Source organism: Coregonus clupeaformis, unplaced genomic scaffold (genome assembly GCF_020615455.1).
Source record: "Coregonus clupeaformis isolate EN_2021a unplaced genomic scaffold, ASM2061545v1 scaf0237, whole genome shotgun sequence".
Lineage (NCBI taxonomy): Eukaryota > Metazoa > Chordata > Actinopteri > Salmoniformes > Salmonidae > Coregonus > Coregonus clupeaformis.
Window position 1 is genome coordinate 179811 of NW_025533692.1, and position 24089 is coordinate 203899.

The 24089-nt window shown below is 46.9% G+C and overlaps 1 protein-coding gene across 2 annotated transcripts in view; it reads right to left on the minus strand.

Moving 5' to 3' along the window:
* ndc1 (NDC1 transmembrane nucleoporin) overlaps positions 1 to 21464 on the minus strand; it is a 38628-nt gene extending 17164 nt beyond the window's left edge. Inside the window, exons 1-10 of one of the 2 annotated variants that reach the window (XM_041842944.2) lie at positions 21212 to 21464; positions 20314 to 20434; positions 16707 to 16808; positions 16255 to 16429; positions 15662 to 15791; positions 11103 to 11211; positions 10902 to 10953; positions 8853 to 8985; positions 5557 to 5649; positions 4055 to 4136 (exon numbers count right to left, since the gene is read on the minus strand). In XM_041842944.2, the coding sequence (XP_041698878.2) occupies positions 4055 to 4136; positions 5557 to 5649; positions 8853 to 8985; positions 10902 to 10953; positions 11103 to 11211; positions 15662 to 15791; positions 16255 to 16429; positions 16707 to 16808; positions 20314 to 20434; positions 21212 to 21250 (1036 nt within the window). In that variant the 5' untranslated portion in view covers positions 21251 to 21464. Of the gene's footprint in view, positions 1 to 4054; positions 4137 to 5556; positions 5650 to 8852; positions 8986 to 10901; positions 10954 to 11102; positions 11212 to 15661; positions 15795 to 16254; positions 16430 to 16706; positions 16809 to 20313; positions 20435 to 21211 lie in introns of both variants that reach the window. The other variant, XM_041842943.2, reaches the window with a different exon arrangement.
* Between the last annotated feature and the right edge of the window lie 2625 nt (positions 21465 to 24089).

Sequence of the window (24089 nt, forward strand, 5' to 3'; positions counted from 1 at the left end):
GCCTTCTTCACAATAATTGAACCTCTCTCCTTGAAGTTCTTGATGATCCGATAAATGGTTGATCTAGGTGCAATCTTACTAGCAACAATATCTATGCCTGTGAAGCCCTTTTTGTGCAAAGCAATGATGACGGAACGTGTTTCCTTGCAGGTAACCATGGTTAACAGAGGAAGAACAATGATTTCAAGCACCACCCTCCTTTTAAAGCTTCCAGTCTGTTATTCTAACTCAATCAGCATGACAGAGTGATCTCCAGCCTTGTCCTCGTCAACACTCTCACCTGTGTTAACGAGAGAATCACTGACATGATGGCAGATGGTCCTTTTGTGGCAGGGCTGAAATGGGATTAAGTTCATTTTCATGGCAAAGAGGGACTTTACAATTAATTGCAATTCATCTGATCACTCTTCATAACATTCTGGAATATATGCAAATTGTCATCATAAAAACTGAGGCAGCAGACTTTGTGAACATTTATATTTGTGTCATTCTCAAAACTTTTGACCACGACTGTATATAAGGTCCCACAGTTGACAGTGCAAGTTAGAGCAGAAACTATACCATGAAGTCCAAGGAACTGTCTGTAGATCTCTGAGATAGAATTGTGATGAGGCATATATCTGGGGAAGGGTATAAAACAATGTCTAGAGTGTTGAAAGTTTCCAAGAGCCCAGTGGTCTCCATCATTGGGAAATAATATGGGATTACCCAGACTGCCTAGAGCTGACCGTCCGACCAAACTGATCAACCGGGCAAGAAGGACCTTGATCAGGGAGGTGACTAAGAACCCAATGACCACTCTGACAGAACTACAGAGTTCCTTGGCTGAGATGGGAGAACATACAGTCTCTACAGCACTTCACTTCTCTGGGCTTTATGGGAGAGTGGCCAGATGGAAGCCACTCCTGAGAAAAAGGCACATGACAGCACGCCTGGAGTTTGCAAAAAGGCACATGACAACACCCTGGGGTTTGTGAAAAGGCACATGACAGACAGAGTATAAGGCAAAAGATTATGTGGTCTGATGAGACAAATGTAACTCTTTGGCCTGAATGCAAAGCGCCACGTCTGGAGAAAACCAGGCGGTGCTCATCACCCGTCTAACACCATCCCTACCGTGAAGCAAGTCCTTGAAGCAAGTCCTTGAGAGCCCCAGACAAAGTAATAGGCTACATTTGGTTATGTTATGTATTAAAAGCTATTTAATATAAAATGGGGAATTTTTTATTAAACTAATTAGATTTCCACGGGGGCACGGACATGGACTCTAGAGGATTAATTTAAGGTTAGGCATAAGGTCAGCAGTGTGGTTAAGGTTAGATTTAAAATTGTCAGAAGATACATTGTAGAAATGGGCGGGGTTTAGCTATAATTATGACTGTGGCTATGGAAGCTAGTGACGACCCTTTACTCAGGGAATAACAGACAGAATGGCAGACGGGACATTACTCTGGGAACAACAGACAGAACGGCAGACGGGACATTACTCTGGGAACAACAGACAGAACGGCAGACAGGGGACATTACTCTGGGAATAACAGACAGAACGGCAGACAGGGGACATTACTCTGGGAATAACAGACAGAACGGCAGACAGGGGACATTACTCTGGGAATAACAGACAGAACGGCAGACGGGACATTACTCGGGGAATAACAGACAGAACGGCAGACAGGGGACATTACTCTGGGAATAACAGACAGAACGGCAGACAGGGGACATTACTCTGGGAATAACAGACAGAACGGCAGACAGGGGACATTACTCTGGGAATAACAGACAGAACGGCAGACGGGACATTACTCTGGGAATAACAGACAGAACGGCAGACGGGACATTACTCTGGGAACAACAGACAGAACGGCAGACAGGGGACATTACTCGGGGAATAACAGACAGAACGGCAGACGGGACATTACTCTGGGAATAACAGACAGAACGGCAGACATTACTCGGGGAACAACAGACAGAACGGCAGACAGGGGACATTACTCTGGGAATAACAGACAGAACGGCAGACGGGACATTACTCTGGGAACAACAGACAGAACGGCAGACAGGGGACATTACTCTGGGAACAACAGACAGAACGGAAGACAGGGGACATTACTCTGGGAATAACAGACAGAACGGAAGACAGGGGACATTACTCTGGGAACAACAGACAGAACGGCAGACATTACTCTGGGAACAACAGACAGAACGGCAGACATTACTCGGGGAACAACAGACAGAACGGCAGACGGGACATTACTCTGGGAACAACAGACAGAACGGCAGACAGGGGACATTACTCGGGGAATAACAGACAGAACGGCAGACAGGGGACATTACTCTGGGAATAACAGACAGAACGGCAGACAGGGGACATTACTCTGGGAATAACAGACAGAACGGCAGACGGGACATTACTCTGGGAATAACAGACAGAACGGCAGACAGGGGACATTACTCTGGGAACAACAGACAGAACGGCAGACGGGACATTACTCTGGGAACAACAGACAGAACGGCAGACAGGGGACATTACTCGGGGAATAACAGACAGAACGGCAGACGGGACATTACTCTGGGAATAACAGACAGAACGGCAGACATTACTCGGGGAACAACAGACAGAACGGCAGACAGGGGACATTACTCTGGGAACAACAGACAGAACGGCAGACATTACTCGGGGAACAACAGACAGAACGGCAGACAGGGGACATTACTCTGGGAACAACAGACAGAACGGCAGACAGGGGACATTACTCTGGGAACAACAGACAGAACGGCAGACAGGGGACATTACTCGGGGAATAACAGACAGAACGGCAGACGGGACATTACTCTGGGAATAACAGACAGAACGGCAGACATTACTCGGGGAACAACAGACAGAACGGCAGACAGGGGACATTACTCTGGGAACAACAGACAGAACGGCAGACATTACTCGGGGAACAACAGACAGAACGGCAGACGGGACATTACTCTGGGAACAACAGACAGAACGGCAGACAGGGGACATTACTCTGGGAACAACAGACAGAACGGCAGACATTACTCTGGGAACAACAGACAGAACGGCAGACATTACTCGGGGAACAACAGACAGAACGGCAGACGGGACATTACTCTGGGAACAACAGACAGAACGGCAGACAGGGGACATTACTCTGGGAACAACAGACAGAACGGCAGACAGGGGACATTACTCTGGGAACAACAGACAGAACGGCAGACATTACTCTGGGAACAACAGACAGAACGGCAGACATTACTCGGGGAACAACAGACAGAACGGCAGACATTACTCGGGGAACAACAGACAGAACGGCAGACATTACTCTGGGAACAACAGACAGAACGGCAGACATTACTCGGGGAACAACAGACAGAACGGCAGACAGGGGACATTACTCTGGGAACAACAGACAGAACGGCAGACAGGACATTACTCTGGGAACAACAGACAGAACGGCAGACATTACTCTGGGAACAACAGACAGAACGGCAGACAGGGGACATTACTCTGGGAATAACAGACAGAACGGAAGACAGGGGACATTACTCGGGGAACAACAGACAGAACGGCAGACGGGGGACATTACTCTGGGAACAACAGACAGAACGGCAGACAGGGGACATTACTCTGGGAACAACAGACAGAACGGCAGACGGGGGACATTACTCTGGGAACAACAGACAGAACGGAAGACAGGGGACATTACTCTGGGAACAACAGACAGAACGGCAGACGGGGGACATTACTCTGGGAACAACAGACAGAACGGCAGACAGGGGACATTACTCTGGGAACAACAGACAGAACGGCAGACAGGGGACATTACTCTGGGAACAACAGACAGAAGAATATGCATACTGCAGAGCCAGTTGATGTTTCAGAGACATCTCCAATGTCAACAGAGGAATAATCTAAATATATTGATAATGCAGATAGCGTTTTTATTTTTTTACTGTAAGTAATGAGACACATGAAGTGCATTCTGTAATGTGAAAGTATAAATATGCATTAGTTGTATTTATGCAGGCTGAGCAGTGGGGTCACCTGGTTGGCTGAGACTGAACACCTCCAGACGTCTAGAAGGAGAGTGTTGAGACAGCAGAGCCAGGTCCTGGAGGGATAGAAACTGACAGGACACAGAACAGATGTACGGTTAACTGGAGGACTAGGAACTGACAGGACACAGAACAGATGTACGGTTAACTGGAGGACTAGGAACTGACAGGACACAGAACAGATGTACGGTTAACTGGAGGACTAGGAACTGACAGGACACAGAACAGATGTATGGTTAACTGGAGGACTAGGAACTGACAGGACACAGAACAGATGTATGGTTAACTGGAGGACTAGGAACTGAAAGGACACAGAACAGATGTATGGTTAACTGGAGGACTAGGAACTGACAGGACACAGAACAGATGTACGGTTAACTGGAGGACTAGGAACTGACAGGACACAGAACAGATGTACGGTTAACTGGAGGACTAGGAACTGACAGGACACAGAACAGATGTACGGTTAACTGGAGGACTAGGAACTGACAGGACACAGAACAGATGTACGGTTAACTGGAGGACTAGGAACTGACAGGACACAGAACAGATGTATGGTTAACTGGAGGACTAGGAACTGACAGGACACAGAACAGATGTACGGTTAACTGGAGGACTAGGAACTGACAGGACACAGAACAGATGTATGGTTAACTGGAGGACTAGGAACTGAAAGGACACAGAACAGATGTATGGTTAACTGGAGGACTAGGAACTGACAGGACACAGAACAGATGTACGGTTAACTGGAGGACTAGGAACTGACAGGACACAGAACAGATGTACGGTTAACTGGAGGACTAGGAACTGACAGGACACAGAACAGATGTACGGTTAACTGGAGGACTAGGAACTGACAGGACACAGAACAGATGTACGGTTAACTGGAGGACTAGGAACTGACAGGACACAGAACAGATGTACGGTTAACTGGAGGACTAGGAACTGACAGGACACAGAACAGATGTACGGTTAACTGGAGGACTAGGAACTGACAGGACACAGAACAGATGTACGGTTAACTGGAGGACTAGGAACTGACAGGACACAGAACAGATGTACGGTTAACTGGAGGACTAGGAACTGACAGGACACAGAACAGATGTACGGTTAACTGGAGGTTTAGGAACTGACAGGACACAGAACAGATGTATGGTTAACTGGAGGACTAGGAACTGACAGGACACAGAACAGATGTACGGTTAACTGGAGGACTAGGAACTGACAGGACACAGAACAGATGTACGGTTAACTGGAGGTTTAGGAACTGACAGGACACAGAACAGATGTATGGTTAACTGGAGGTTTAGGAACTGACAGGACACAGAACAGATGTACGGTTAACTGGAGGACTAGGAACTGACAGGACACAGAACAGATGTATGGTTAACAGAAGCTTTAACAGAGGAAAATCAAAGTCACTCATAACAGGGAATGCTGATGATCCTGAAATGGATTGTTTCCATTGTTAAATTGATGTAGAACGCTTACCTTCAGTATCATTGGTTGCATGCCAGTGATAACTTTGGGGAGGCACTGGTGAGCATCCTCTGTGAACGTGGACTGGACAGGAAAACTGTAAACCTGCAAGAAATTATCATTATCAATCATACTTATATTTTCTATGGTACTAAGCAGACAGGTTAGAAGTGCACACTTCTGGGAGAAGAATGGTTGTGAATCGAACAGCAGCCATAGAGAGTAAATGCTTAACAGTCAGTTAGAGACTGGTGGAGAAGCAGTGAGTCAGTCCAGGACTAGACTGGTAGAGAAGCAGTGAGTCAGTCCAATAGACTAGACTGGTAGAGAAGCAGTGAGTCAGTCCAACGGACTAGACTGGTAGAGAAGCAGTGAGTCAGTCCAACGGACTAGACTGGTAGAGAAGCAGTGAGTCAGTCCAGGACTAGACTGGTGGAGAAGCAGTGAGTCAGTCCAGGACTAGACTGGTGGAGAAGCAGTGAGTCAGTCCAATAGACTAGACTGGTGGAGAAGCAGTGAGTCAGTCCAGGACTAGACTGGTAGAGAAGCAGTGAGTCAGTCCAATAGACTAGACTGGTGGAGAAGCAGTGAGTCAGTCCAATAGACTAGACTGGTGGAGAAGCAGTGAGTCAGTCCAGGACTAGACTGGTGGAGAAGCAGTGAGTCAGTCCAATAGACTAGACTGGTGGAGAAGCAGTGAGTCAGTCCAATAGACTAGACTGGTGGAGAAGCAGTGAGTCAGTCCAATAGACTAGACTGGTAGAGAAGCAGTGAGTCAGTCTAGGACTAGACTGGTGGAGAAGCAGTGAGTCAGTCCAGGACTAGACTGGTGGAGAAGCAGTGAGTCAGTCCAATAGACTAGACTGGTGGAGAAGCAGTGAGTCAGTCCAGGACTAGACTGGTGGAGAAGCAGTGAGTCAGTCCAATAGACTAGACTGGTGGAGAAGCAGTGAGTCAGTCCAATAGACTAGACTGGTGGAGAAGCAGTGAGTCAGTCCAATAGACTAGACTGGTAGAGAAGCAGTGAGTCAGTCCAATAGACTAGACTGGTGGAGAAGCAGTGAGTCAGTCCAGGACTAGACTGGTGGAGAAGCAGTGAGTCAGTCCAATAGACTAGACTGGTGGAGAAGCAGTGAGTCAGTCCAATAGACTAGACTGGTAGAGAAGCAGTGAGTCAGTCCAACGGACTAGACTGGTGGAGAAGCAGTGAGTCAGTCCAACGGACTAGACTGGTGGAGAAGCAGTGAGTCAGTCCAATAGACTAGACTGGTGGAGAAGCAGTGAGTCAGTCCTATAGACTAGACTGGTGGAGAAGCAGTGAGTCAGTCCTATAGACTAGACTGGTGGAGGAGCAGTGAGTCAGTCCAATAGACTAGACTGGTGGAGAAGCAGTGAGTCAGTCCAATAGACTAGACTGGTAGAGAAGCAGTGAGTCAGTCCAGGACTAGACTGGTGAAGAAGTAGTGAGTCAGTCCAGGATTTGACTGGTGGAGAAGCAGTGAGTCAGTCCAACGGACTAGACTGGTGGAGAAGCAGTGAGTCAGTCTAGGACTAGACTGGTGGAGAAGCAGTGAGTCAGTCCAAGACTAGACTGGTGGAGAAGCAGTGAGTCAGTCCAGGACTAGACTGGTGGAGAAGCAGTGAGTCAGTCCTATAGACTAGACTGGTGGAGAAGCAGTGAGTCAGTCCAATAGACTAGACTGGTGGAGGAGCAGTGAGTCAGTCCAATAGACTAGACTGGTGGAGAAGCAGTGAGTCAGTCCAATAGACTAGACTGGTAGAGAAGCAGTGAGTCAGTCCAGGACTAGACTGGTGGAGAAGCAGTGAGTCAGTCCAGGATTTGACTGGTGGAGAAGCAGTGAGTCAGTCCAACGGACTAGACTGGTGGAGAAGCAGTGAGTCAGTCTAGGACTAGACTGGTGGAGAAGCAGTGAGTCAGTCCAAGACTAGACTGGTGGAGAAGCAGTGAGTCAGTCCAGGACTAGACTGGTGGAGAAGCAGTGAGTCAGTCCAGGACTAGACTGGTGGAGAAGCAGTGAGTCAGTCCAGGACTAGACTGGTGGAGAAGCAGTGAGTCAGTCCAGGACTAGACTGGTAGAGAAGCAGTGAGTCAGTCCAAGACTAGACTGGTGGAGAAGCAGTGAGTCAGTCCAGGACTAGACTGGTAGAGAAGCAGTGAGTCAGTCCAGGACTAGACTGGTGGAGAAGCAGTGAGTCAGTCCAATAGACAGAAAGAATGAGCATTCACTCCCTGAGGAGCAGGACAGTGATGTATCGTACCAGGTCAGCAAGAGGAAGGTTAGGGGTCAGAGGTTAGGTCCTGAGGAGCAGGACAGTGATGTATCGTACCAGGTCAGCAAGAGGAAGGTTAGGGGTCAGAGGTTAGATCCTGAGGAGCAGGACAGTGATGTATCGTACCAGGTCAGCAAGAGGAAGGTTAGGGGTCCGAGGTTAGGTCCTGAGGAGCAGGACAGTGATGTATCGTACCAGGTCAGCAAGAGGAAGGTTAGGGGTCAGAGGTTAGGGTTAGGTCCTGAGGAGCAGGACAGTGATGTATCGTACCAGGTCAGCAAGAGGAAGGTTAGGGGTCCGAGGTTAGGGTTAGGTCCTGAGGAGCAGGACAGTGATGTATCGTACCAGGTCAGCAAGAGGAAGGCTAGGGGTCAGAGGTTAGATCCTGAGGAGCAGGACAGTGATGTATCGTACCAGGTCAGCAAGAGGAAGCTTAGGGGTCAGAGGTTAGGTCCTGAGGAGCAGGACAGTGATGTATCGTACCAGGTCAGCAAGAGGAAGGTTAGGGGTCAGAGGTTAGATCCTGAGGAGCAGGACAGTGATGTATCGTACCAGGTCAGCAAGAGGAAGGTTAGGGGTCCGAGGTTAGATCCTGAGGAGCAGGACAGTGATGTATCGTACCAGGTCAGCAAGAGGAAGGTTAGGGGTCCGAGGTTAGGGTTAGGTCCTGAGGAGCAGTACGGTGACGTACCAGGTGAAGGTTACGCCTTGATCAGACCGACAGAGTCATTGCATCAACGCTGCGTAATCAATTCTGCAGTCATATTTTTCCCATGATGTAATCCAACATGTTCAGTGGATATGTGAGCAACAAAAGTTCAACATTCACCTTTTACTACTATTTCTGTCACGTCTACCCATACAATCTGATGCATCTGAACTCACAGCAACTGCCTCTGCAACGCCGCAAGGCAAACGCAGCGTTGCATTGGAAAATAATGTACTTCTGGTGTACCAAAACGCAATGACGCTGTCGGTCTGATCGAGGTGTAAGGGGTCAGAGGAGCTATATGTACCTCGGTAACAAAGATCCTGAAGAGCAGCACTGTGGTGTACCAGGTGAGGAGGAGGAAGGTCCCACTGATCCACAGGTGATAGAGGAGAGATAGGTCCAAAAGACTAGACACACTGTCCAGGGAATGGATTGAACTAGAGGGGGAGACAAGAACACGTCTGTCATCGGTTCAGTCTGTCTTGCTGCATGTACCATTCCATTCCAGTGGAATACTGACATCACAAGTCATCACAAGACGTATTCAATGCAGGACTTTTGTATTTATTATGGATCCCCATTAGCTGCTGCCAAGGCAGAAGCTACTCTTCCTGATGTCCAGCAAAATTAAGGCAGTTATACATTTTAAAAAAACATTACAATACATTCATAACAGATTTCACAGCACACTAAGACTTAAAATACATTAGAAAAGGAATATGAGGAGTCCTATCTAAATATAGCTATCTAGTAGTAGAGGGGTATCTGGGTGAGCTCCCTAGTAGTAGAGGGGTATCTGGGTGAGCTCCCTAGTAGTAGAGGGGTATCTGGGTGAGCTCCCTAGTAGTAGAGGGGTATCTGGGTGAGCTCCCTAGTAGTAGAGGGGTATCTGGGTGAGCTCCCTAGTAGTAGAGGGGTATCTGGGTGAGCTCCCTAGTAGTAGAGGGGTATCTGGGTGAGCTCCCTAGTAGTAGAGGGGGTATCTGGGTGAGCTCCCTAGTAGTAGAGGGGTATCTGGGTGAGCTCCCTAGTAGTAGAGGGGTATCTGGGTGAGCTCCCTAGTAGTAGAGGGGTATCTGGGTGAGCTCCCTAGTAGTAGAGGGGTATCTGGGTGAGCTCCTAGTAGTAGAGGGGTATCTGGGTGAGCTCCCTAGTAGTAGAGGGGTATCTGGGTGAGCTCCCTAGTAGTAGAGGGGTATCTGGGTGAGCTCCCTAGTAGTAGAGGGGTATCTGGGTGAGCTCCCTAGTAGTAGAGGGGTATCTGGGTGAGCTCCCTAGTAGTAGAGGGGGTATCTGGGTGAGCTCCCTAGTAGTAGAGGGGTATCTGGGTGAGCTCCCTAGTAGTAGAGGGGTATCTGGGTGAGCTCCCTAGTAGTAGAGGGGTATCTGGGTGAGCTCCCTAGTAGTAGAGGGGTATCTGGGTGAGCTCCCTAGTAGTAGAGGGGTATCTGGGTGAGCTCCCTAGTAGTAGAGGGGTATCTGGGTGAGCTCCCTAGTAGTAGAGGGGTATCTGGGTGAGCTCCCTAGTAGTAGAGGGGTATCTGGGTGAGCTCCCTAGTAGTAGAGGGGTATCTGGGTGAGCTCCCTAGTAGTAGAGGGGGTATCTGGGTGAGCTCCCTAGTAGTAGAGGGGTATCTGGGTGAGCTCCCTAGTAGTAGAGGGGTATCTGGGTGAGCTCCCTAGTAGTAGAGGGGGTATCTGGGTGAGCTCCCTAGTAGTAGAGGGGTATCTGGGTGAGCTCCCTAGTAGTAGAGGGGGTATCTGGGTGAGCTCCCTAGTAGTAGAGGGGTATCTGGGTGAGCTCCCTAGTAGTAGAGGGGTATCTGGGTGAGCTCCCTAGTAGTAGAGGGGTATCTGGGGGAGCTCCCTAGTAGTAGAGGGGTATCTGGGTGAGCTCCCTAGTAGTAGAGGGGTATCTGGGGGAGCTCCCTAGTAGTAGAGGGGTATCTGGGTGAGCTCCCTAGTAGTAGAGGGGTATCTGGGTGAGCTCCCTAGTAGTAGAGGGGTATCTGGGTGAGCTCCCTAGTAGTAGAGGGGTATCTGGGTGAGCTCCCTAGTAGTAGAGGGGTATCTGGGTGAGCTCCCTAGTAGTAGAGGGGTATCTGGGTGAGCTCCATAGTAGTAGAGGGTATCTGGGTGAGCTCCATAGTAGTAGAGGGGTATCTGGGTGAGCTCCCTAGTAGTAGAGGGGGTATCTGGGTGAGCTCCCTAGTAGTAGAGGGGTATCTGGGTGAGCTCCCTAGTAGTAGAGGGGTATCTGGGTGAGCTCCCTAGTAGTAGAGGGGTATCTGGGTGAGCTCCCTAGTAGTAGAGGGGTATCTGGGTCAGATTCAAATGATATCATGAGGTTAACCTGTTGATGTTGAGGTCAAGTGTTTTACAGATCCACGCTCGTGGTGCATATCCTGAAAGACAGGGAGATAGACATCATTAACAATACCTTCATCATTTGACTATAGAACAGTTGGGAGACACCCCACTGCATATATACCGGTGAATACCTCATACGCAAAACAGAGCTTTGACGGACTTCGTAATGTCTTCTTCATCTTACCCAGGAAGAAATAGAGGAGGAGGAAGTTCCTGAGAGAGTAGAGAGCCTGAACAGCACTGGCTTTCACCACTAGGGGCAGAGTTCCCTTGAAGCGGAGGTACTTGTATTGCTGAAACATGAAAAGCAGAGCAGTGGAGGCTGCTGAGGGGAGGAGGCTCATAATAATGTCTGGAATGGAGTAAATGGGATGGAGTAAATGGGATGGTATCACACACAGAGATGTGGTTTCCATGGTTTCCATGTGTTTGACTCCATTCCATTGACTCCATTCCAGACATTATTATGAGCCTCCTCCCCTAAGCAGCCTGAGGAGAACAGGGCACTTCCTGATGTCTCATAACATAGTTACATTTACATTTTAGTCATTTTAGCAGACGCTCTTATCCAGAGCGACTTACAGGAGCAATTAGGGTTAAGTGCCTTGCTAGTTCTGTCAAAAGGTAACAGAAACTATAATGCCCAACACTAGTAGACGTCGATGGGTTATGTTCAGTAGGGCGCACCGTAGGAAAATGAAAAATGAAAAATCACATTTAAATAAATATTCAGACCCTTTACTCAGTACTTTGTTGAAGCACCTTTGGCAGCGATTACAGCCTTGAGTCTTCTTGGGTATGACGCTACAAGCTTGTCACACCTGTATTTGGGGAGTTTCTCCCATTCTTCTCTGCAGATCCTCTCAAGCTCTGTCAGGTTGGATGGGGAGCATCGCTGCACAGCTATTTTCTGGCTGGGCCACTCAAGGACATTCAGAGACTTGTCCTGAAGCCACTCCTGCGTTGTCTTGGCTGTGTGCATAGGGTTGTTGTCCTCTTGGAAGGTGAACCGTCGCCCCAGTCTGAGGTCCTGAGCGCTCTGGAGCAGGTTTTCATCAAGGATCTCTCTGTACTTTGCTGCGTTCATCTTTCCCCTCGATCCTGACTAGTCTCCCAGTCCCTGCCGCTGAAAAACATCCCCACAGCATGATGCTGCCACCACCATGCTTCACCGTAGGGATGGTGCCAGGTTTCCTCCAGACGTGATGCTTGGCTTTCAGGCCAAAATAGTTCAATCTTGGTTTCATCAGACCAGAGAATCTTGTTTCTCATGGTCTGGGAGTCCTTTAGGTGCCTTTTGGCAAACTCCAAGCGGGCTGTCATGTGCCTTTTACTGACGAGTGGCCTCAGTCTGGCCACTCCACCATAAAGGACTGATTGGTGGAGTGCTGCAGAGATGGTTGTCCTTCTGGAAGGTTCTCTCATCTCCACAGAGGAAATCTGGAGCTCTGTCAGAGTGACCATCGGGTTCTTGGTCACCTCCCTGACCAAGACCCTTCTCCCCCGATTGCTCAGTTTGGCCGGGCGACCAGCTCTAGGAAGAGTCTTGGTGGTTCCAAACGTCTTCCATTTAAGAATGATGGAGGCCACTATGTTCTTGGGGACCTTCAATGCAGCAGACATTTTTTGGTACCCTTCCCCAGATCTGTGCCTCGACACAATCCTGTCTCGGAGCTCTATGGACAATTCCTTCGACCTCATGGCTTGGTTTTTGCTCTGACATGAACTGTCAACTGTGGGACCTTATATAGACAGGTGTGTGTCTTTCCAAATCATGTCCAATCAATATAATTTACCTCAGGTGGACTCCAATCAAGTTGTAGAAACATCTCAAGGATGATCAATGGAAACAGGATGCACCTGAGCTCAATTTCTAGTCTCATAGAAAAGGGTCTGAATACTTATGTAAATAAGGTTTTTTTTTTTTTTTTTTTATAAATGGGATAAAACTTCTTAAAAAACGGTTTTCGCTTTGTCATTATGGGTTATTGTGTGTAGATTGATGAGGGCAATTTATTAAATCAATTTTAGAATGAGGCTGTAACACAATAAAATGTGGAAAAAGTGGAGGGGTCTGAATACTTTCCGAATGCCAAAAAAAAGTATGTGAACCCTTCGGAATTACCTGGATTTCTGCATAAATTGGTCATAAAATTTGATCTGATTTTCATGTAAGTCACAACAATAGATGAGCAGTGGGTTTAACCTCTACGGGATCGGTGTCCCGTAAACGGGACGGTTCGCTAACGTGCGCTAATGTGATTAGCATGACTGTTGTAAGTAACAGCAAACTTTCCAGGACATAGACATGTCTTATATGGGCAGACAGCTTAAATTATTGTTAATCTAACTGCACTGTCCAATTTACAGTGAAAAAATACCATGCTATTGTTTGAGGAAAGTGCACAACATCAAAAAACGTATCACGGCAACTGGTTTGATACATTCACCTCTGAAGGTAAATAATGTACTAACATTAAGTAATCTTGCTCTGATTTGTCATCCTAAGGGTCCCAGAGATAAAATGTAGCATAGTTTTGTTTGATAAAATAAATTTGTATATTCAAATGTTGGATCTGGGTTCTACAGTTTGAACTCTGGCTCCACACCCACCCTGCCCGGCCGTCTAGATGTGTGAAAGTTAGTGTATAAGCTAATGATCCATCATGTATGACATTCCTGGGAGTGTGTAAACTTACATTTTGTATTACCATATCATTTTTGTATGTTCTCTATAGTTATGTACTTGAAAATGTATCAATTGACCAATTCGGCACATTTGGGCAGACTTGATACAAAATAGTCCAGTATTGCAATGCTTCACTGGATCAATCTGAAACATTGCACACACTGCTGCCATCTAATGGCCAAAATCTAAATTGCACCTAAACTGCAATATTATATTGTGGCCTTTCTCTTGCATTTCAAAGATGATGGAATAAAAAAAAACACGTTTTTTTGTTTGTTTGTATTATCTTTTACCAAATATAATGTGTTATATTCTCCTACAATCATTTCACATTTCCACAAACTTCAAAGTGTTTCCTTTCCAATGGTATCAAGAATATGCATATCCGTGCTTCAGGTCCTGAGCTACAAGCAGTTAGATTTGGACATGTCATTTTAGGCGAAAATTGGGGGGAAAACAAAGGGTACGATCCTTAAAGAGGTTAAACTAATAACAGATAAATTATTGTATTTTTCTTGTCTATATTGAAAACGTCATTTAAACATTCACAGTGTAGGTTGGGAAAAATGTGAGTTTCTGAAAGAGATCTCAGAAGACCTAAGATTAAGAATGGTTGACTTGCATAAAGCTGGAAAGGGTTACAAAAGTATCTCTAAAAGCCTTGATGTTTATCAGTCCACGGTAAGACAAATTGTCTGTTAATGGAGAAAGTTCAGCACTGTTGCTACTCTCCCTAGGAGCGGCCGTCCTGCCGAGACGACTGCAAGAGCACAGCGCAGAACGCTCAACGAGGTTAAGAAGAATCCTAGAGTCAGCTAAAGACTTACAGAAATCTCTGGAACATGCTAACATCTCTGCTGACGAGTCTACGATACGTAAAACACTAAACAAGAATGGTGTTCATGGGAGGACACCACGGAAGAAGACACTGATGTCCAAAAAAAACATTGCTGCACGTCTGAAGTTCGCAAAAGAGCACCTGGATGTTCCACAGCGCTACTGGCAAAATATTCTGTAGACAGATGAAACTAAAGTTGAGTTGTTTGGAAGGAAGGAACACACAACACTATGTGTGGAGAAAAAAAGGCACAGCACACCAACATCAAAACCTCATCCCAACTGTAAAGTATGGTGGAGGGAGCATCATGGTTTGGGGCTGCTTTGCTGCCTCAGGGCCTGGACAGCTTGCTATCGTCAACGGAAAAATGAATTCACAAGTTTATCAAGATGCTGTGGCATGACCTCAAGAGAGCGGTTCACACCAGACATCCCAAGAATATTGCTGAACTGAAACAGGTTTTGTGAAGAGGAATGTTCCATAATTCCTCCTGACCGTTGTTCAGGTCTGATCCGCAACTACAGAAAACGTTTGGTCGAGGTTATTGCTGCCAAAGGAGGGTCAACCAGTTATTAAATCCAAGGGCTCATATCCTTTTCCCACCATGCACTGTGAATGTTTACATGGTTTGTTCAATAAAGACATGAAAACGTATCATTGTTTGTATGTTATTAGTTTTAGCACACTGTGGTTGTCTATTGTTTTGACTTAGATCAAGATCAGACCAAATTTTTGACCAATTTATGCAGAAACCCAGGTAATTCCAAAGGGTTCACATACTTTTTCTTGCCACAGTATTTGTTTAGCGGAGATCTGAAGAAAAAAAAGCATCTAACAACACACTCGGCTGTTCTGAAGCAGTCGGTTAATAACAACTGCAACTTTATTAACCTAGCTAGCCAGCCCATAGAGACAGCATTGCAGGTTTTGTAGACTTGAGCTGCAACAGATTTCCACAATGATTTTCACAAATTGCTACAAACATTACTATAACGACAAAATGAAACAAGGCACACCTGTTAATTGAAATGGTCGAGAGAATGCCAAGAGTGTGCAAAGCTGTCATCAAGGCAAAGGGTGAATATTTGAAGAATTTGTTTAACACTTTTTGGGGTTACTACATGATTCCATATGTGTTATTTCATAGTTTTGATGTCTTCACTATTATTCTAGAATGTAAAAAACAGTGAGTAAATAAATGAAGAAGAGTATGTACCCGCATGGTGTGGAACGAGACGTAGTTGATGTTGTGGACCACGCCCAGCAGGCTGTGGCTGTATCCGATGAAGGCCCCCACCAGCAGCAGCACCAGGTGGTATTCATTCAGGCACATCTCAGGACCACTACTACTGTAACCAACACAACAACAGACAGAGATGGAGAGATATGGGGAAGTTACAACAACACCCTAAAAACTTATGAGGACTGTTTTCTTTCTTTTTTTTTACTCGTATAGGGGAAAACAAGTAAGAATGTTTCACTAAAGTAAACTTGAGGTCCCCAACCTCAACCGAAATGTTGACCAAATATTATGAATTATTATGAATAAGAGTATTCTTCCATAAATAAGGAATTACTACTCTACAGCCATGAGGTGTATGCAGGAACTAGCCAACCAGGCTAGTAGTTTTACCGGGTCCAACATGTACCACTTGGTATCGAAAAGTACAACACTTCCCTAGCAGGCAGGCTAGTTTGACGAGTTTTCTACTAGCCCAGTCTGAAAAGTACTAGCCTCGGGCCAGCGGGCTTTCTTAATTTACATCCGTGTGTGTATGGCAGGTAAAAACACGTTGTGTGGTGTCTCACCTCTCATCCTGGGTACAGGGGTGCCCCAAGGCCCGGTAGCGCCCTCCGATGGTGAAGGCACAACACCAAGCCACTACAACACCCATGATACAGTGCGCCAGTGAGTGGACGAACTGACGGGGGTGAAGCACCTGACCTAGGAGGTCGATCTTGGAGCAGGCGATGGATGGGACGACTGGTGGAAAGCAATCAATCAAACAATAAATAAAAGAGGGTGAATGCTGGGACTATGTATGTCCCAGGCCATTGGCACCTCCATATACAAAGCCACCTACAGTACAGGGAGAGCATAGTTTTTTTTTTTGTCAGTATTTGTATTTTCAAACGCACTATGTCCTCGCTCCACCCATGGCACCCTGATTCAATCTAAAGAAATGGAGTGCAGCAATCACCTCCGGCTCCTTTCACTCAGAACTGTCATCCCTGGGAGAACCCTTCATTGTCTGACTCACCTGTGTAATACTCCAGGTTGAAGAAGCCCACCAGCAGCACCACTCCACATAGCAGGATGAAGGAGAAGATGGTGCTGGCGCTGGTCAGTAGGGACAAGCATTCTGTAAGCAGACAACACTCTTTTATAGGCTGCTTATCAACAGTCTTAGACATACTGAATACCTACGTATAGCCATCTACTGGCACTGGTCAACAGGGGCCAAGCATTCTAGAACGAGACATTCGAAAAATGTGCTTACCAGCAGTCTCCGACATAACTTTCTTAGCTGGCTACATAGCCAGAGAACGACCACAGTAAGGGAAGTTAGTCTGACTGGCTCCTAGCTACAGTAAGGGAAGTTAGTCTGACTGGCTCCTAGCTACAGTAAGGGAAGTTAGTCTGACTGGCTCCTAGCTACAGTAAGGGAAGTTAGTCTGACTGGCTCCTAGCTACAGTAAGGGAAGTTAGTCTGACTGGCTCCTAGCTACAGTAAGGGAAGTTAGTCTGACTGGCTCCTAGCTACAGTAAGGGAAGTTAGTCTGACTGGCTCCTAGCTACAGTAAGGGAAGTTAGTCTGACTGGCTCCCTAGCTACAGTAAGGGAAGTTAGTCTGACTGGCTCCTAGCAACAGTAAGGGAAGTTAGTCTGACTGGCTCCTAGCAACAGTAAGGGAAGTTAGTCTGACTGGCTCCTAGCAACAGTAAGGGAAGTTAGTCTGACTGGCTCCTAGCAACAGTAAGGGAAGTTAGTCTGACTGGCTCCTAGCAACAGTAAGGGAAGTTAGTCTGACTGGCTCCTAGCAACAGTAAGGGAAGTTAGTCTGACTGGCTCCTAGCAACAGTAAGGGGAAGTTAGTCTGACTGGCTCCTAGCAACAGTAAGGGAAGTTAGTCTGACTGGCTCCTAGCAACAGTAAGGGAAGTTAGTCTGACTGGCTCCTAGCAACAGTAAGGGAAGTTAGTCTGACTGGCTCCTAGCAACAGTAAGGGAAGTTAGTCTGACTGGCTCCTAGCTACAGTAAGGGAAGTTAGTCTGACTGGCTCCTAGCAACAGTAAGGGAAGTTAGTCTGACTGGCTCCTAGCTACAGTAAGGGAAGTTAGTCTGACTGGCTCCTAGCAACAGTAAGGGAAGTTAGTCTGACTGGCTCCTAGCAACAGTAAGGGAAGTTAGTCTGACTGGCTCCTAGCTACAGTAAGGGAAGTTAGTCTGACTGGCTCCTAGCAACAGTAAGGGAAGTTAGTCTGACTGGCTCCTAGCTACAGTAAGGGGAAGTTAGTCTGACTGGCTCCTAGCTACAGTAAGGGAAGTTAGTCTGACTGGCTCCTAGCTACAGTAAGGGAAGTTAGTCTGACTGGCTCCTAGCTACAGTAAGGGAAGTTAGTCTGACTGGCTCCTAGCTACAGTAAGGGAAGTTAGTCTGACTGGCTCCTAGCTACAGTAAGGGGAAGTTAGTCTGACTGGCTCCTAGCTACAGTAAGGGAAGTTAGTCTGACTGGCTCCTAGCTACAGTAAGGGAAGTTAGTCTGACTGGCTCCTAGCAACAGTAAGGGAAGTTAGTCTGACTGGCTCCTAGCAACAGTAAGGGAAGTTAGTCTGACTGGCTCCTAGCTACAGTAAGGGAAGTTAGTCTGACTGGCTCCTAGCTACAGTAAGGGAAGTTAGTCTGACTGGCTCCTAGCAACAGTAAGGGAAGTTAGTCTGACTGGCTCCTAGCTACAGTAAGGGAAGTTAGTCTGACTGGCTCCTAGCAACAGTAAGGGAAGTTAGTCTGACTGGCTCCTAGCAACAGTAAGGGAAGTTAGTCTGACTGGCTCCTAGCTACAGTAAGGGAAGTTAGTCTGACTGGCTCCTAGCAACAGTAAGGGGAAGTTAGTCTGACTGGCTCCTAGCTACAGTAAGGGAAGTTAGTCTGACTGGCTCCTAGCAACAGTAAGGGAAGTTAGTCTGACTGGCTCCTAGCTACAGTAAGGGAAGTTAGTCTGACTGGCTCCTAGCTACAGTAAGGGAAGTTAGTCTGACTGGCTCCTAGCAACAGTAAGGGAAGTTAGTCTGACTGGCTCCTAGCAACAGTAAGGGAAGTTAGTCTGACTGGCTCCTAGCAACAGTAAGGGAAGTTAGTCTGACTGGCTCCTAGCAACAGTAAGGGAAGTTAGTCTGACTGGCTCCTAGCAACAGTAAGGGAAGTTAGTCTGACTGGCTCCTAGCAACAGTAAGGGAAGTTAGTCTGACTGGCTCCTAGCAACAGTAAGGGAAGTTAGTCTGACTGGCTCCTAGCTACAGTAAGGGAAGTTAGTCTGACTGGCTCCTAGCAACAGTAAGGGAAGTTAGTCTGACTGGCTCCTAGCAACAGTAAGGGAAGTTAGTCTGACTGGCTCCTAGCTACAGTAAGGGAAGTTAGTCTGACTGGCTCCTAGCTACAGTAAGGGAAGTTAGTCTGACTGGCTCCTAGCTACAGTAAGGGAAGTTAGTCTGACTGGCTCCTAGCTACAGTAAGGGAAGTTAGTCTGACTGGCTCCTAGCAACAGTAAGGGAAGTTAGTCTGACTGGCTCCTAGCTACAGTAAGGGAAGTTAGTCTGACTGGCTCCTAGCAACAGTAAGGGAAGTTAGTCTGACTGGCTCCTAGCTACAGTAAGGGAAGTTAGTCTGACTGGCTCCTAGCAACAGTAAGGGAAGTTAGTCTGACTGGCTCCTAGCAACAGTAAGGGAAGTTAGTCTGACTGGCTCCTAGCAACAGTAAGGGAAGTTAGTCTGACTGGCTCCTAGCAACAGTAAGGGAAGTTAGTCTGACTGGCTCCTAGCAACAGTAAGGGAAGTTAGTCTGACTGGCTCCTAGCTACAGTAAGGGAAGTTAGTCTGACTGGCTCCTAGCTACAGTAAGGGAAGTTAGTCTGACTGGCTCCTAGCTACAGTAAGGGAAGTTAGTCTGACTGGCTCCTAGCAACAGTAAGGGAAGTTAGTCTGACTGGCTCCTAGCTACAGTAAGGGAAGTTAGTCTGACTGGCTCCTAGCTACAGTAAGGGAAGTTAGTCTGACTGGCTCCTAGCAACAGTAAGGGAAGTTAGTCTGACTGGCTCCTAGCTACAGTAAGGGAAGTTAGTCTGACTGGCTCCTAGCAACAGTAAGGGAAGTTAGTCTGACTGGCTCCTAGCAACAGTAAGGGAAGTTAGTCTGACTGGCTCCTAGCTACAGTAAGGGAAGTTAGTCTGACTGGCTCCTAGCTACAGTAAGGGAAGTTAGTCTGACTGGCTCCTAGCAACAGTAAGCTAATTCAATTTGACATTGTGTACAAGGTGAGTGTATTACATTTACATTTTAGTCATTTAGCAGACGCTCTTATCCAGAGCGACTTACAGTTAGTGAGTGCATACATGTTTTTTTGTTTGTTTTTTGTCATACTGCCCCCCCCGTGGGAAACAAACCCACATCCCTGCCGGCCAAACCCTCCCCTACCTTGGACGACGCTGGACCAATTGCGCGCCGCCCATGGGTCTCCCGGTCGCGGCAGGCTGCGACAGAGCCTGGACTCAAACCAGGATCTCTAGTGGCACAGCTAGCACTGTGATAGAGTGCCATAGACCACTGCGCCACTCGGGAGTCGAGCTTTGGTTTGTGAGTGTTCTCTTACCTGATATCCAGTGTATAGGGTGAAACAGACTGAATCTGCTGAGAACTACAAACAGAGCTGTTGTGGGAAGCAGTAGCAGGACAGACCAGGCCATACTGGCTACTGCTCGCCAACAGATCACCTGGAAACAACATAATTCATTCAGATACATTACTGCTCGCCAACAGATCACCTGGAAACACCAACATTCATACCAACTTTGCAAATGCAACCACTGACTTTTTCCTCATTTGTGTTGCTCAAACTCAGCGAATGGCATTACGTTTTATTGTTCTAATGACGTTGGTAAGCAGTTTATAATAGCAATAAGACACCCCGGGGGTTTGTGGTATATGGCCAATATACCACGACTAACAGCTGTATCCAGGCACTCAGCTTTGCATCATGCTTAAGAACACGAATTATGCTTCTAATGTAGTTACAAGTTACTATGATATTCCTTCTTAATTGGATCGATAACATTATGGAAAAAGGGTTTATTGTATAAATACTCTCTTGTTGTGGAAAAAAAAATGGGGCTAGTTTGCAGGCCTTTTGTGCTGCTTTTGAGTCGTATGTATTGGAGTAGAAATTGTAGCTTGACCTGGCAACCCTGCTGCTGAAGCCAGACCCTCTGGTCAAAACTGAATGCTACGTTAACTACTACCTAGCTTACGTGAAACTTGAAAATCTAGCTAGCTTTTCTAACATTTCTACAATTACAGCCAGCCAGCCAACAACTAGTGTTATTGTTGTTATACTAGCAATAAAATATAGCTACTATATCTAGCTAATGTTACTAGCTAACTAGTTAGTTACTAGCAAGCTACCTACTGTAATTGGATAACATCCACGGGTAGCCAGATAACTAACTAGCTAGCTAACTGTGGTTTAGCCGTTTAAATAGGGCAGTGCTTACCTTACGAACGAACCAACAACTTTGATCCGCAGAAAACATTTTTGTTTCGATAAAGATTTTGATCTGACTGCAAAAAAAAGTGTTCAGAAAAAAATGTGCTAGCTAGTTGTCAAACTCCTAGAGAACATTCCATTCTTGTGCAGTTTCCCATATAGCGCGGCACATGCATTCAAAGGACATGTCAGGACCCCTTTCAAATGTTGTCCAGAGAGAGTACAGTATGAAGACAGGCCAAAACTGCTTCTCCAATTGAAATCCCGACGTTGGCTAATTAAGCGCATGCGTAGACAAACGTCATCCGGTCTAACGGTTGTCCGGCGCCAAACTGCGCATGTGCAAGCCGTCCAATGCAAGGCACTCCATCGATGTAAAGTTGTTTTTTGACGAAAATTAAAACGTGTCAGTTTGTCACTTTCACGAGGTTGGAGTAATAACATGTTCAACTACTGAAGACATTGTCTCAATTCTCGGTTCTGCCTTTAGATTTCGAGAAAATTAACAATTAATGAATAACTTTTCACTTCTCTCATTGGCTTCTCAAACCCCAAACCCCGGCCTAGTCAGTTTGGTCCGTTTCGGAAGCGTCACCGGAAGTGTCGTGATGTTGCGCTTCTGGGTTTAGAAACTCTGTGGTCTGTCCCATAAAAATTAGGTGGTGGGCAGAAGCTGAAAAACGTGAAGTTGATCAATCCCCGTCGAGGGAGGAGCTGACGTTTTGTATATGGCAGTACAACATTCTTATGATGACTATAAAATTAGCTGGCACCTTAATTTCTTGCACCTTTTCTCATAAAAAGTATATTTCAACACCTTGTCTGCTCAGGCAAATTCGCCGAACTGCTAAACTTGGAACCAATCAGAACTCCCTTTCATACCCCTCGTGATGAAGGCAGCCAATGGCTGTAGGATGTAAACACAGCCTCAAATTAACACTCGAGCTGCTTACTGGGAGGTTATACATTTGGAGTGTGCGACTCTCTTTGTATTTATAGCTTACAGTGAATCATGTTTTGGTATGATTATATGTCTCATTTTAAGTAACTAGCTGCAGGCATAAAGAAACATTAAATCATATACGTTGCATAGAAACCCAAATAAAAGCATGTAGATTTGAATGATGTATGCTAGAATGGAGGTTTAAAAACGACAGCAGCATATGCATATTAGCCAACAAAGCATAGCCTACACATACAGCATACCTTGCAATACAATCATCTCTAAAAACAGTTGTACAATGTGCTCTGCAAAAAAACCAATTTGAGTTCTCCAATAGCAGCTGCCCAATACAATGGTGGGCATAATGTTGGATGCATTTTAACATTTACATTTTACATTTACGTCATTTAGCAGACGCTCTTATCCAGAGCGACTTACAAATAGGTGCATTCACCTTATAGCCAGTGGGACAACCACTTTACAATTTATTTATTAAAAACAAAAATTTGGGGGGGGGGGGTTGGGGTAAGGGGGGGGGGGTAGAAGGATTACTTTGTCCTATCCCAGGCATTCCTTAAAGAGGTGGGGTTTCAAATGTCTCCGGAAGGTGGTGAGTGACTCCGCTGTCCTGGCGTCGTGAGGGAGCTTGTTCCACCATTGGGGTGCCAGAGCAGCGAACAGTTTTGACTGGGCTGAGCGGGAACTATGCTTCCGCAGAGGTAGGGGAGCCAGCAGGCCAGAGGTGGATGAACGCAATGCCCTTGTTTGGGTGTAGGGACTGATCAGAAACTGAAGGTACGGAGGTGCCGTTCCCCTCACAGCTCCGTAGGCAAGCACCATGGTCTTGTAGCAGATGCGAGCTTCAACTGGAAGCCAGTGGAGTGTGCGGAGGAGCGGGGTGACGTGAGAGAACTTGGGAAGTTTGAACACCAGACGGGCTGCGGCATTCTGGATGATTTGTAGGGGTTTAATGGTACAGGCAGGGAGCCCAGCCAACAGCGAGTTGCTGTAATCCAGACGGGAGATGACAAGTGCCTGGATTAGGACCTGTGCCGCTTCCTGTGTAAGGCAGGGTCGTACTCTCCGAATGTTGTAGAGCATGAACCTACAGGATCGGGTCACCGCCTTGATGTTAGAGGAGACCGACAGGGTGTTGTCCAGGGTCACGCCAAGGCTCTTCGCACTCTGGGAGGAGGACACAACGGAGTTGTCAACCATGATGGCGAGATCATGGAACGGGCAGTCCTTCCCCGGGAGGAAGAGCAGCTCCGTCTTGCCAAGGTTCAGCTTGAGGTGGTGATCCGTCATCCATACTGATATGTCTGCCAGACATGCAGAGATGCGATTCGCCACCTGGTTATCAGAAGGGGGGAAAGGAAGGTTAGTTGTGTGTCGTCAGCGTAGCAATGATAGGAGAGGCCATGTGAGGATATGACAGAGCCAAGTGACTTGGTGTATAGCGAGAATAGGAGAGGGCCTAGAACTGAGCCCTGGGGGACACCAGTGGTGAGAGCACGTGGTGCGGAGACAGCTTTCGCCACGCCACTTGGTAGGAGCGACCGGTCAGGTAGGACGCAATCCAAGAGTGAGCCGCGCCGGAGATGCCCAGCTCGGAGAGGGTGGAGAGGAGGATCTGATGGTTCACAGTATCAAAGGCAGCAGACAGGTCTAGAAGGACAAGAGCAGAGGAGAGAGAGTTAGCTTTAGCAGTGCGGAGAGCCTCCGTGACACAGAGAAGAGCAGTCTCAGTTGAATGACCAGTCTTGAAACCTGACTGGTTTGGATCAAGAAGGTCATTCTGAGAGAGATAGCAAGAGAGTTGGCTAAAGACGGCACGCTCAATAGTTTTGGAGAGAAAAGAGAGAAGGGATACTGGTCTGTAGTTGTTGACATCAGAGGGATCGAGTGTTGGTTTTTTGAGAAGGGGTGCAACTCTCGCTCT